The sequence below is a fragment of the Xenopus laevis genome, chromosome 2L, assembly GCF_017654675.1.
Source record: "Xenopus laevis strain J_2021 chromosome 2L, Xenopus_laevis_v10.1, whole genome shotgun sequence".
In the NCBI taxonomy this organism is placed as follows: Eukaryota; Metazoa; Chordata; class Amphibia; order Anura; family Pipidae; genus Xenopus; species Xenopus laevis.
The window spans coordinates 1041399-1056817 of record NC_054373.1 but is presented as its reverse complement, the minus strand read 5'-3'; the positions used below and the strand labels follow the sequence as shown (position 1 = coordinate 1056817).

Below are 15419 nucleotides of genomic sequence, written 5' to 3'. Positions count from 1 at the left end.
AGAAACTGACAAGCTGGGGAGGAGGCGGGATGTCACGTTGAGCCGCAATAGGTGAGAGAGAAAAGGGCGTGATTGTAAAAACAATCATGTGATTGGCCTTCTAGAAGAAACGTCATCGCCAACACGGCCATATTTGTATTGGGCAACAGCCTAACAGAAGGGAAGCTAAATGCTGAAGATGTTACACATGCAGTGACTGACAGAATTACTCGTCTGACATCAGAGGGAGGAGCCAGTCACACAGTGAGGGAGTTGCTCAGTGACTGACAGAATTACTCCTCCCTCCGTATGGGAGGGACTGACATGAGAGGGAGGAGCCAGTCACACAGTCAGTAGTTAGACCCCTGTGAGGAAGTTGATCAGTGACTGACAGAAATACTGCCCCCCAGTGGCAGGTGCAGATACTGCAGTTCAGTCCTTACTCTTATATTTCCCTGAGCCCAGAGCCTCCTGTGCAGAGACCAGAGTGAGGCTGAGACAGTGGAGGGGTCACAGCAATATCATTCTAAGGACTTGGTTCCCCACAAAGGGGTACCCTACCCTGGCCCCACCCACACTGGTGCCCAAGCCCTGCCCCAGACCCCGCCCACTCCACATCACAGTTAAAAGACCACACAGAGATCAGCGCTTAAAAAGTAACCTCCCCCCCACAAGTTATAAAAAAGCTATTGAAGGTCAGGGTCCCCTTATTAGTTAAAAAAGATTGGCGCCTGGGCCCCCCATAAAAGTTTTTTTTTAAAAGAAATCATTGGCGCCAGGACCCCCCTTACAAGTTAAAATAAATTGGGGCCCCCCAAAATTTATTTATTTTTTTAAAAAAAAAAAAACATTGGTGGCAGGAGCCCCCTTACAAGTTAAAAATAAATTGGGGCACAAACATTTTTTAAAAAAAACCCATTGGTGCAAGGTCCCCCCTTACAAATTAAAAAAAAAACATTGGTGGCAGGGGCCTATAGAATATTAAAATAATACATTGGTGGCCCGGGGATTAACAAAAAAACACACACAGACAAATTGGTGGTCAGTAGAATTGAACTCATGGCTTCAGGACTTCAACTTCGCCTCCTTTTGTGACTTTGGGTCTTTCCGCTGCTTCAGGACTTCAATTTCAGCTGTTTTCGTGGCTTCGGGTCTTTTTGCCGCTTCGGGACTTCGGCTGTTTTTGTGGCTTAAGGTCCTTCGACACTTCCGTATTGGGGACTTGAGAAATGGCCGCACTGCTCGGGCACTCATAAGGGGGGCCCGGCTCTTTCAAAACTGCAGCACTGCTGGACACTTGTCCCCCCTGTCCCCCCCTGATGGCAGCCCTGGTCCCCACTACTTTATTTATACCTCTGAGAGATGCTGGAGGCGGGCTCTATCCTAATGGTGCTGCAAATCCTCGAGGGCGGTGCTACAAGTCCTCAGGGGCGGTGCCACAGGCTTTACCTGCTGTTACTCCCTATATACAGACAGAAGCAGAATCCCATCTTCCCATTGGCTCCTTCCTTGTGACTGGGCAGATCCAGGCAACACTGGGCTGATTTATTCCTTACAGGGCCACTACTTTCTATTTCTACTTTCCCATGTTTCATTAGTGACCAGTCTGTGCTCTGGTTTCCTCAAGGAACAGCAAATATGACCATAAACTGCAGCAGCCCCTAAGGATCTTGTGAATTTCGATAAAGGGCCCCAGAGCTCTTTATTATTATTATTATTATTATTATGATCCCCACTGAGACTGAGCAAGGCCACTGTCACTGCAGAGAGGCTCAAGGACCTCATGTGGCCCCTTCATGTGCTTCTCCCTGGGGACACAGCAGGGACTCAAGTACCCACCTTTTACCCAGACCAACTGATAAATGGCTCCTGGATTTAGTTTGCCTCCGTCTCTACCCTGTACGGTTTTGTCTTCTCTGGAAAATAATCCCGGCCTTCCTATATCTTTCTGTCTGTAGAGGAGCAGAGACGTCTGGAACTGAAGCCTGACACTCAGCATGGTGGGCTTGGAAAGAAGGGCATATAAAGTAAGGGGTGGGCACATGAAATAAGGGGCGGGCGCATGAAATAAGGGGCGGGCGCATGAAATAAGGGGCGGGCGCATGAAATAAGGGGCGGGCGCAGAAATGAAATAAGGGGCGGGCACAATTGAAATAAGGGGCGAGCACATGAAATAAGGGGCGGGGCACATGAAAAAAGGGGCGGGAACATGAAATAAGGGGTGGGCCACATGAAATAAGGGTGGCACATGAAATAAAGGGGTGAGCACATGAAATAAGAGGGTGGGCACATGAAATAAGGGGTGAGCACATGAAATAAGGGTGGGCACATGAAATAAGGGTGAGCACATGAAATAAGGGTGGGCACATGAAATAAGGGGCGGGCACATGAAATAAGGGTGGGCACATGAAATAAGGGGTGAGCACATGAAATAAGGGGTGGGCACATGAAATAAGGGGTGGGCACATGAAATAAGGGGTGGGCACATGAAATAAGGGGTGAGCACATGAAATAAGGGGGGGGTGCAGATGCAACTCAGGTCCCTTTAACAGAACTTGCCCTTCAGGTTGGAGAATCCCTGACATGGGGACACTTCGTAAGGTTTCATTGTGCCCCCAGGACACCTCATATATATATTTCTGCTGAAAATTCATAAGGATCTGGTGAATTCCTCGTGTCGCCCCATTGTGTCAAACGTGGTCTCTCTGGTAACCTTTAGCCATATTTATTGACACATAAAGTGCAAGTGTTACCCAGTTTGATGCCTTGCCTGATTGATACTGTAGATTTTTTTAAATAGACTGGAAAAAGTGCAAATCCCTAATGAAAACTTTTTTCTTTGCTCACTTGATGTAAAGGATCTTTATACGTCTGCCCCCCACGAGGAAGGGATTGAAATGATTTGTACTTATTTCTCTCAGGGTCCTTTACTGACACATATAGTAAACTTGCTGTGTACATTGCTTCAATGAGTAATAACCAAAAATTATTATTATTATACTGAGTATTATTTACAGGGCTGCGCAATGGGGACATATTCATGGACAATTTCAAAAAAACCTTTATTTTTTCCTCATACAGAATTGTCCATCCACTCCTTTATGAGACATGTGGATGAGACGTTCTTTCTATGGACGAGTGGTCTCAATAGTTTGTCTCCGTTGGTCAATGATCTGTCAATCAGTGTTACACAACACCATCAAGTTTGACTTTGAAGCACATGACAGTCGGTTACATTAATTTGATGTGAACATTAAACGAGCAGGGAATCAATTAGTGACGTCACTAAACCCACAAAAATCATTTAGTGCCACCTTCTAGTTTCCATCCACAAGGGGGTTTTTAAGGGTCTTCCTAAAAGCCAATTGTTGAGAGTAAAACGTATTACATCAAACGATGATCTATTTGAACAGGAGGCTACAAGGAAAGCGAATTGTTGTCGATTAAACAGGAGGCTTCAAGAATTCCCCAGAAGGAAACTTTGATTAGACCGAGTAAAGCAAAGAAAAGTGTTGCACAAATCCCTTCTGTTTCTACTTGTGGGACAAACTCCAAAGCCTGTAAAAAAATAATGACAAAGAATTGGGGAATAAGAAGATACTTCAGCAACACTTTGATTACGGTGAACAAGTTGTTGCTTTATTCGTGCCTCAAGCTAAGCGACGTTTCCAGCTTTTCCAGCCCTTTATCAATTGTGTTTGTTGAAAGAATTGGGGAATATTTAAACTGATCCAAAAAATGGGCCATTTATTTCAACTTCCCCCAATAGTTTCCTATCGGAGGGGTAAAAATATTGGTGATTTAATATGACCAAGACAAACACACAAAAGGGATCTAGCCCAGATGGCTAATATCAAGCGCATACCTCCCAACTGTCCCTTTTTCGGAGGGACAGTCCCTCATTTGTACTGGAAAGTCCCTCTTTTCTCTGCACTGAACAGCCAGAAAAAGAAACAAAGTTTCTCACTTAATTGGCTTTTGGCAGAGAGCCCAGAACAGCTAACAGGTGCAAATAAGATACTTTGTAACAATTTTGAGACACAAAAACACAGTTTAGATGAGGAGAAATATTTTCAAAATTTCATAACCTGCCAAATTTTGTAAAATGAACATGGTAATTAGGGGGTGTGGCCACCGAAAGGGGTGTGGTCAAAAAATTGCTGCGCTACGTGCGGAAAACATTTTTTTTTACTTCCAAAATATTGGGAGGTATGTGAGGGCACTTTTCCCTGCAGACATTGTAACGGGATTATATCAGGAGAGGAGGCGATGCACCGACTTTGGCCACTAAACATCCGGTCAATTGTTTCTCCAGCGGAGATAGTCACAATGTGAGATATTTTATATAAAGTGCCCTTGTTGTAAGGCCTGTGTAGGACAAAGCCACTGAATGAACATAAATCAGTCATACGGAACTTCAAACCTGACAGATCTGGAGAGTCTCAAAAATGAAGCACTGGAAGTGGTGAAACTTCAAAGAGTAATAAAAGGGATCAGAAAATAAAAAAAAGAAACCCTTTTAGCTAAATATTTTCACAGCCTTGGCCACCAGGTGTCGCAAATGAGGTGCCAAATTATAGAAAAAGTAACTGTTGGACAAGGGTAGGATATAAAAAGTAGCGATGCACCGAAACCAGGATTCGCTTTAAGATTCGGCCTTTTTCAGCAGGATTCGGACGCATCCTTCTGCCCGGCCGAACCAAATCCTAATTTGCATATGCAAGTTAAGGTGGCCATACACGGGCCGATAAAAGTTGCAGACAGACCGTGTCGGCAGCTTATTGGCCCGTGTATGGGGGCCCCCGACGGGCTTCCCCGATCGAGATCTGGCCGAAAGTCGGACAGATCTTGATCGGATCGGTTTAAAAATCCCGTCGGATCGCGGCCGCATCTGTTCGTTGATGCAGTCCCGCGATCCGACCGCCTGTTTGAGAATGCTAGGATCCGATTGTTGGGCCCTAGGGCCCACGATCAGATCAGCCCGATATTGCCCACCTCAAGGTGGGCATATCAGAGGGAGATCCACTCGTTTGGCGACATCACCAAACGGGCGGATCTATCCGTGTATGGGGACCTTTAGGGACGGGAGGGAAATCATGTGACTTTTTGTCACAAAACAAGGAAGTAAAAAAAGTTTTCCCCTTCCCACCCTTAATTTACATATGCAAATTAGGCTTCGGATTCGGTTTGGTATTCGGCCGAATCTTTAGTGAAGGCTTCGGGGGTTCGGCCGAATCCAAAATAGTGCATCCCTAATAAAAAGGTTACGAATTCAAAGGGAGTGTTATTGGATTTGGCTACTGCAAACTCATCATCCGAAAGGACTGAACGAAGAATATCATTTGCTTTTTGTAAATATTGACTATATGGAATAGTTTTATTATGTCTTATCTCTTACAGATACATTTTCTGTTTCTCTACGGAATTTATTATCAGGGTCAGTTATCCTGGACTCCTGTCTTCCTCACATAGGATATCCGTATTTTGTAGTATTTATTGGTTTTATAGGTCATTTTACATTTGGGCTTATGTACTAAACGTTTCTAGGTGGATTTCTCTTACATTTGAAAGAAACGTCTCCCGTTGGATCGGCTTATTTTAATTAACCCACGATGAACTGAGATTGGACTTGCTTTATTATTTATTTACACATACTTGTTGTGATGGGAGGAGTATGGGTGTCCTATTTGTATTTTAAACTTCACTGATTGGTTAATTAATGATGACATCATGATTGAATTATTTATCACCTATTTATATGCACAAGTTGGTTGTACTTCAAGAAATACTAGAAGTATTCACACAGTCCTGGGTGCCATTGGGAGATGCACCAGGCTTATCTATAGCTGCTCTCAAGTAGGGCGAGTCCTCACTACAATTGTTTGGACACTTAGTAAGGGGCAGGACCCCCATTCAGCCTGGGCCAGGGGTCTGCTGAGCCGCCATATTCAGTAGTTGTACAGTGTCAGGCTGCCAGTAACCTGCACATGTTGGGGCCCCACTGTGGTAGCAAAATAAACGGGGTAACCTCCCCAAGTGCAAACAATTATGTGTGGGGATCCATTGCAGTTTCCCACTGTGCCAGAGTAAAGGAAACCTGCGGCACAGCAGGACAACATCTTCCTATTGGATGATACAGTTCTACCCCGCCCCCACAGAGACCAATGAAATGGCTACATTGGTGCAAATCCTTAAAGGAGAAGGAAAGGCTAAAAGTAAGTGAGCTTTATCAGAAAGGTCTATATAAATACACCAGTAACCCCTCAAAGTAATGCTGCTCTGAGTCCTCTGTCAAACAGCACATTTCTTTCCTTCTATTGTGTACTCATGGGCTTCTGTATCAGACTAACTGGTATCAGCTTAAACCTCCAGGGCTTGGGCTTGAGCATGCTCAGTTTGCTGCTCTCCCACTGAGCCCAGAGCTATGAGTGAGCAGGGAGAGACTCAGGCAGGAAGTGATGTCACACCAAGCTAATATTGCAGCTGCTATCCTAAACAAACAGAGAGTTTCTAGAGCTGTTTACTCAGGTATGGTAAAACATTCTGCAGAATAAATATAGCGTTATAGTTTGCACTAGTGTGGCTAATCTATTGGCAATAAACTGCTTCAGTACCTTTCCTTCTCCTTTAATCCCATAGTGATGACATGATTTACCCCAAGGGCACATATACAATCCCTAGGCACAGCAATACAGGGGCACAATTAAAATGCCTGCACAATGTGCCAGTACCCACTTTGGAAAGTCTTGTGCCTGCGGGTGATTCCTGTTACACCCACTGAGGGGTGAGTAAGTGCAACTCCATGTCCTGCCCCTTCCCTCACCAACGTCTATGGCAGCAGAATGAGGAGTGTCAGTGCCCCGCCCACAAGCTCATTCATGAGTCGCACACTGTAGTTCATGTATTATTTATTACTCCTAGTCTGTCGTTACAGGGTGAGGAAATGGGCAGAGATATGTGAACTGAAAGCAGAGTAGAGAGCTACCCCTGTGTACCAAAACTCGAGAAGCCCCTCCCCTGTGTGTACAAACATGTGCAGTGTGTAAATGTCACATACAGCTTTCACTCCATATACACACACACACACACTCACTCACACACACACACTCAGCAGCTCCACAACATACACACGTCAGGGGGACTGTGGCCCCTGCTCTCTCCCTTCACCTGCACCCCAGTGTGTACAACTGTCTCCCCAAAAGAGCTCCATTCATAAAATGTCTGTGGCTCCAGGGGGCCACAGCTCCTCAGTAGCAGCAGCAGAATGGAGCAACACAGGGCAGGGACTATATACTGGCTCACACCCTGATATGGGGCAGGGGCCCTGGGAAGGAGAGGGGACACACATACTGATCTGGCCAAGAGAAGGGGGACACACAAAAAACTAGTGCAACTAATGACTCACATGCTGAAGGGAACATGAAATAGGAAAGGTACCACACTATGTACTAATACTGACCCACATCATTCATACATTGCACCCCAATCTATACGAGAGCTCAGACACAGCAGGTCTCAGGGTGCGCACCATTCACATGCTGGTACAAACTATTCACAGCTCTTCATGGGTACAACATTCACATTGGGAGAACAGGCAGTGCACAAAGCTTTCAGCAGGAGCACAACAAACAGAGGTTTAATGTTGCACTGGTAAGTAGCCAGCACGGGGGCAAATACACACACGGGGCCACATCTAGCAGAGAATAACTGTGCAAGAGACGTTTGTTCCATGATTAGAGAGAGAATGCTCCAGTTGTTCCTGAGAGGCGGCCCTTGCACATATATAAACACACGCTGCACTAGGACACACACGTGTAAACCCATGGGATTAGCCCTACGTTAGTGACTCTGCTCTATGAGATGCCGATATGCCTTTGAATTAGCATCATAATTATGTCCGACGCCACCTCTATCAAATTCTACCGTTATCCTCAGGCAGAGGCAACACCAAACCCTAAAGGGGCCCCGTGGCTCAGAAGGGGCCACGTGCATCTGGTGTGACTAATAGAATAGGAAAACTGAGGGAGCCAGATAGGGAGTGTGGAGATGCTGGAACCCAGACCCCATTCAAAATATCCTGCGGCAGTGTTCCAATGGGAGAGAAAGCGATTTTGGGATTGTTGGGGGCCCCCCCCTCACTTAGTGACATATAGTTGCACCCACCTGTGTTTCCCTCAGGATTAGGGGGGATATATATATATATATATATATATATTGGGTTTCTAGTAGAATAATTGATCACACATGAGCACATACACATTAAAGCCACCCTTTTGTGCTACACTGGCCAGATGTATGGCACCTCCCCTGAGTAAGTGGAACCCCGCCTCCTGCTCAGTGGGGCCCCACAATACCAAGTATAGGTGAAATACATGTGCCCCTCTCCCCAGCAGAGCATGCAGGTGTAAGAGTGTGTAAGAGAGAGAGTGTGAGTGTAAATGTGCCCTGCAGAGAAGAGAGGTACTGTACCTGTGTAGCAAAAGGGGGTGGTCCCACGCCTAATGGCAAGTCTGGGGGAGATTTGGGGAGAATGCTGGTTTGTTCTCCTAAACAGTTAAGTTTGTGGGTCCATTAGGGTGAGATTTGGGGGGCGCACTGCAGATATTGTTGAATAGTTGCTACAGGTACGATATAAGGGAAAAGGGGCAGTTCCTAAGCAAACTGTACCTCAAAGCATGGCTTCATCAAGAAGAGCCTGAAACCTACTGTTGGTTGGGGGGGGGGGGGGGGTGTTTCGGATCTAGAGGTGCAGAGTAGTCCGTGCTGCCGGAGTCCCAGCATGCTTTGTTCCGTGCAGAGGAAAGCGGATTGGTGTGTTATTTTTTTTCCATGCAGAGGAAATGCTGAGTGGCCTGGGGGCCTCCTGTGTCCTCTTCATCAGCCTGAAGATGTCAGAAGGTGGGGGGGTCTGGCTCAGAGAGGTGCGCAGCAGCAGCGAGTGGGTTTATATGTCTGGAGAATGAGCGACCCCTGTGTGCTGCACAGAGGGAGTGGTTACAGGACGGCACGTGATGAGAGAATGTGCAGCATGAAGTGACATTGGTTTGTGTCTATGTAATGGCAGGATCCTATTGGCTCTTAATGTCACTGTGTGGCCTGTATGAGTTCCCTCCTCCTCCTCCTCAGTTCACGTTAGTAAGAAATAAAAAGATAAAGTCCAGGACGTCCCAGCGTTTTCCTGCAGCTAAATCGACTTCTTCACCTCGTGATTCCCGTAACTAGATCCCCGATCGATCTCCGTCACGCCAATCAGGCGTCGCACTGCGAATGAGGCTGCGGGGAGGAGAGAAATAATCACATTTCCAGTCATTTACACAATCAGCCCAGGTAAAAGCGGGAGCCCCTCTACAAGTCATTCCCATGCTACGTATAAATACCCCATCCCGGGTAACTGTGACTGCTGCCGACCTGTCTGCAGACTTTTCTATTGGGCATGAAGCTTCCCTGTAGGGTCAGAAGGAGGATGTGCAGCCACAAAGGGAAAACTTCCAGAGACTCAATGCTTAAATCCCTCTCATGGGACAAAACATTCAATGAAATAGGGCTGTGTACATCAGAGCACCAAGGCACCCAGCAGCCCATCCCTACACAGGGCAATTACTCATGGTACGTTACCTGTCCACATAAAGCCCATGAAGGAAAGGATAAGGAGGGGAGATCCGCTGGCAAATATCCCAATGGCGAATGAGAACAGAGGAGATAAGAGTAGTGTAGCCCAGAATAAAAAGTTCAGTAGGGTCCAAGGCCGCCTGGGGGGCACAATCTGGGTTCCTGGAAAGGTTCCCTCCTGAATGTACTGCTCCTGCAAAGCATCCTGGGAAAGAGAACGACTGAGTAAACATGGAGAAATTATGCACAATTAAAACGTCTCTGCTCCACAGGCATGTACCAAGCACTACACATGTAGACTACACATGTAGACGGGCCAGATATTCCCTTATAGTGCCAAGGTTACCCCATTACAGCAGCATCGGGGGGGGGCAGTTCCTCCATACCTTCTCCTGGTACAGCTTGTGCAGCCAAGCAGCTGCCTCCTGCTCATCCTCAGGAATCTCTTCCAAGGGGAAGCGTCTGAGCAAAATAAAGGAGAGATGGTGCACGATTAGGAAAGAGAAGAAACCGTATAATATACATCTGTCCCTTTCGGCCCAACCGCGACACATTCCAAAACATGAACTCCTCCTCCTCCACCCCCAACGCCCGATTAAATCTCACCTTACACACATATCGGCCTCATACTTCTTCCCATACAGAATTCCCAGCAAGGATGGATTCTTGTTCCCACGGAAACTTAATGTGACATCATACACCGCTGACACTGCAAAAGGGAGCATAGTAATGTGACTGGGACGGTGGACCCCCAACCCCAAAACATATTTGTATCAGTGACCCTAAATATCCTATATATCACTGCTCCTTCCATCTCTTGTTTTCCTGTATCTCATGTGCAGCTCCTCCTGCCCTATCCCATGTTACGACCCACGCTCTGATCTACTCATGGTTTCCCTGGCACTAGCGATGGTGCAAGCACTGAGTAGAGATACAACTGCTCAGGCCACTTGTTCAGCAGGGGGTGCAAGAAGCAAGTAGTGAACTCTGAAGGAGAATGGAGGAGAGATAGTTGCACTTGGAGAGAGAGAGAGAGAGAGAAAGACAAGCTGAAGGGAACAATGTGTCTTTGCTTTTGGAGTAACTCTGTGGCACTCACTAAGAACTTCTGGTTAGAATGTGCTTCCCTCAAGGGGCACAGAAAGAGTTAACTGCGGGGGGTACTTACCTGTGCCTCTCAGACACTGAACTGCAGTGGTGAATCCTCTGGTACGGGGCAAGAGATGATGTTTGAGACGAGCGAGGCCTTTCTTATCCGCCACCTCCATACTGATTTTGTGCTTGGTCTCAGTGAATCGGGTGCCCTCGCAGTACAGCAGGAACTAGAGGAAAACAAATGGTGGAATCAATGAGGGTAAGAGAAAGTGGGAGGGAATTGAGTGTCTGAGTGAGGGGCAGTAAGGGAAAAGCAGAGAAAAATGACAGATCAGATTCTCAAGGAACAACTAAAAGGCTTGTTCACCTCCCAACACTTGTTTCAGATCAGTTGGTTTCAGACAGTTCTCCAGAATTAAAGACTTTCAATTACTTTTCATTTTCTATGTGTGACTGTTTAATATTGAAGTGTAAGTCGAATTTTTCACTTTTCTAAACCTGCTTGGGGGGGGTCGCTGACCCTGTAAACTGTTCTAAATTGATACATTTATTTGTTACATTTCTTATGTTTGTCCCTGCTGAGCAGAATCCCTGAGTGACATTAAAGGCAACTGTTAGACTTCAAAACACCAGAGACACCTACACTGTGTAACAGTTGTTCACCTTTAAATTAACTGTTAGTATGAGGTAGAGAGGGATATTTTGAGGCAATTTGTAATTGGTTTTCATTTTTTATTATTTGTGGTTTTTGACTTATTTCGCTTTTTATTCAGCAGCTCTCAAGGTTGCAATTTCAGCCATCTGGTTACTAGGGTCCCCTAGCAACCATGCATTGATTTGAATAAGAGACTGGAATATGAATAGGAGAGGCCTGAATAGAAAGATGAGGAATAAAAAGTAACAATAACAATACATTTGTAGCCTTACAGAGCATTTGTTTTTTAGATGGGGTCAGTGACCCCATTTGAAAGCTGGAAAGAGTCAGAAGAAAAAGGCAAAGAATTCAAAAACTATAAAAAAAGAAAAAATAAAGACCAGTGGAAAAGTTGCTTAGAATTCCCCATTCTACAACATACAAAAAGAGTTAACCACCCTCTTTAAAATCTCTTCATCGCACAAACAAGGAAGTTGTTCTCTCTCACCCTCCCTAGCCATAATTTGAATATGTAAATGAGAAATTCGGATTTTGTATTCAGCCGAATCTTTCACAAAGGATCCCAAAATAGTGGATTTGTTGTTTCTCTACTTAGAACTCATCACAGCAGTTTTGGCTGAATTCCCAGGCTCACCTCCTCGCTTTAGCCATGGGGGGGGGGGGGGGAGGAGTAAGGTTGCTGCCAGATATAGGAAAGTGGCCACCAAACTGACTCGCACCATAGAAATGAGTTAGTGAGTGATTGTTTCTATACCTTCTCTGACATGAGAATCCAATCCTCCTGTTGTCCCCTCTCTGCACTCACCCACATGTATTCTGGGTAGTCCCTCAAGTCCTTGAGCCCCTGGATGACGGTGTCTCTGTCCTCTTCCCACTTGCGCTTGCAGAATACGATCTCTAGGAAGTACCAGGTCCAGCCAATCAGCGGCACCATCAGCAGCTCCTTCTTAGCCAGTACCTTGGAACCCTGCAATAGGCAAATAACGTTAGACAAGATGGCACATGGTAGGGCATATGGGGGGCTGTGAGGGTAAATTACGGGCAACTTACTCCGAGGACTCCGTAGCGCTCGCACATAGTCCAGCCGCACAGGAAATCTATTTCATAGTTATGATTCAGGATTATGATCACATGCTCCTTCCCAAAGTGATCGATGGTCTTCTGGTCAGAGAAGAGGGTGCACTGGGTGCCCGACCACCACTCCAAAAGCATCACCAGTTCTGGGGCCACAGACAGAAGGAGAGAGATTATACTTCCAGGTAACCACTGGGAATAGACTGACATCTAGGTATGGGGGAGAGGGAAATGCCCCCCACCGACCAGTGCCCAGCCATAGGTACCAGAACAATAATGGCAGCCCCCAATGATATGAAATCACACAAATATATAGATATGGAAGAGGTAACCGGGGAGGTGTTGTGGGTGAACCTTTAGAGAGTAACCTTTAGCCTCCCCCTCAGCCTGATGGGCTCTTTGGGGACAGGGAAGAAAGACTGCAATGGAAGAATGACCGAATTTAGCCACGCCCTTTAGAATAACGCAGGCATTTGGGGGCAGGGATATACTAGTAGAATAAATGCCATGCTTGGACTGTACCATTCCTGTGACTCCTGGGGGGAGGGCAGATAATAGCAGGACTGTACAGAGGATGGAGCCCAAAGGAGTATTATTCATTACAGGAGACAGCGGATCTCTCAGATCCTTTCCTACACGCAGAACTTGATCCCTTAACTCTTAATAATTCAGTGCATTGTGGGAAAGCAGAGGGTGCTGCACTGAATAATGCAGGTTATTATTAACTATTCATTGCCTGCGGTGGGGCTCAGTATAAACATACAGGAATCACAGAACCTGCCTCTAATATGCCCTGGCCCCACCCATGGAAGATTTAAATGGGTAACCACACCCCCACCTCATGGTCATGCCCATTCCGAGCTAACCAATAGCTGCACAGCTGGACTGGCCACATAAATGGTTCCATAGCCAATCAAGGACAGATCTGGGCTGAGCAGTTTGTTGGCTACCTAATTCATCCTGGGACTTTGCCCCGTGTGGCAGCCATAAAGCAGTGACTGTGTACAAGGCTCTATTAGTTTGGAATGCGCTGCTACAAGGAGGGGATTGCTTTATGGTACAGTGGCACAAGGGGTGCTTCCCTGTCTGACAGTACTTGGGTATGGGCACAACTGCATTAATGGTCTCAGTTAATGGGGAAATCATAACAATCCAAACTGTGTGCCCTGGTGTATTCCTAAAATAGGTACCATGGGATATTTGTACACAATGTTGCTCTCATGCTTACATAAGAGGTGGATACAATGTTGCTCAGGGGCAGGCCAATATGGACGCTTCACATAAAATCTGAATTCAAGGCTGCTCAGGGGCAGGATTATACTCAGGCTTTACATGATAGGTGGATACAAATTTGCTCAGGGGCGGGACAATATGCAATTTTAATACAAGGCTGCTCAGTGGTAGGATGATACTCAGGCTTTACATGAAAGGTGGATACAAATTTGCTCAGGGGCGGGACAATATGCAATTTTAATACAGGGCTGCTCAGTGGCAGGATGATACTCAGGCTTTACATAAGAAGTAGATACAATGTTGCTCAGGGGCAGGACAATATGGAGGCTTCCCATAAGATTCCAATACAAGGCTGCTCAGGGGCAGACTTTATACTCAGGCTTTAAAAGGTTTGTTCACCTCCCAACACTTGTTTCAGTTCAGTTGGTTTCAGACAGTTCCCCAGAAAAAATGAATTTCTATTTTCTATTTGTGATGTTTTTTCTAATATTGAAGTGTAAAGTTTCATTTCACCTTTTAAAGCAGCTCTGGGGGGGGGGGAGCCAACGCTTTTACTGTTCTTAATTGATACATTTAGTTGATCCATTTCTTATCTTTGTCCCTACTGAGCAGAATCCCTGAGTGACATTAAAGGCAACTGTTAGACTTGATCCAATAGTTACACTTATATTCCCCATAGATCCTACTGAGAAATGGAGCAACTCAATGTAGCAAATTATAACAGTTCAGATGCTCCTGGATCACTGAGCAGCCAGACTTAAACACCAGAGACAGGGACATTAAACTTTAAACTTAAATTTTGGGAAACCGGTAAAAAATAATAGATGGAAAGCAATTGCAAATAGTCTTTGTTTATGGTGAACAACTGAACTGAAAAAAAGTGTTTGTAAGGTAAACCCTTTAAATGAGAGGTGGATACAATGTTGCTCAGGGGCAGGACAATATAGAGGCTCAGGGGCAGGATGATACTCTGATCTTACATGAGGGGGCAGTCATACTATTTAAGAAATATAATATGGCGGCTCCCACTCACAGGTATAAATAGAAATATATAGAGTAGAAATGTTGTGTGTGCATGATACAAGTACTTCATATTAGGAATGCCAGGGTGTAAGACTCCGCTGCCCACCATTCCCCAAACAGAGCTGAACCCCCTCACCCCACAATACTCACGGCTCCATAACAAGTAGGCCATGCGACAGTTGATCCTGCGATAGAGCGGCTTGTTGATGCCCCATAGAGGCAGGGTGCAAAGCTGTAGGAAGTTGATGATCAGGCCGCTCACAACAAACACAAAGCCAATGAGGAGATGGACCACAAACTGGGTCTTCAGGAACCCCCAGAGCCCCATCTTACAGGTGCGGATCAGAAGCGCTTGCACGGACCCTCACTTAATGTCACCGTCCTGAAACAGAACAACCAATCACAGAACAGAAAATGATATCGCCCCACAGTCACGGGGAAGAACCACAAACATACACAGGAACTGGAAGGAAGGAGAAGAAGACGGAGGTTCCAGCTGGGAAGGGGTGGGTAGGAAAGAAGTATCATGATGCTGTAAAGTTTGTAACAAGAAGAAGGAAAATAACTTAAAGGGGGGAAATATTTGGGGGATGAGGACCCTGTAAGGCAGAATGAAGTTGAGATCCTGCCAGGAGATTCCATTGTGCCAGATCCAACCTTAACACACACATAGAGATAAGTCACACAATCGTGATCTGTAGAAAAGCAAACACACAATTGCACTTGTTGGATAGATGTCACACATACCTAC

The 15419-nt window shown here is 45.8% G+C and overlaps 1 protein-coding gene across 1 annotated transcript; it reads right to left on the bottom strand.

Annotated features, from left to right (window-relative positions):
- Positions 1 to 6870: 6870 nt before the first annotated feature.
- Positions 6871 to 15050, bottom strand: agpat3.L (1-acylglycerol-3-phosphate O-acyltransferase 3 L homeolog). The gene is given in 8 exon segments (NM_001086987.1): positions 6871 to 9252; positions 9595 to 9793; positions 9975 to 10050; positions 10195 to 10297; positions 10757 to 10910; positions 12144 to 12305; positions 12389 to 12558; positions 14819 to 15050. Coding segments are annotated over 8 exon segments (1131 nt in total). The 5' UTR covers positions 14997 to 15050; the 3' UTR covers positions 6871 to 9163.
- Positions 15051 to 15419: the final 369 nt, after the last annotated feature.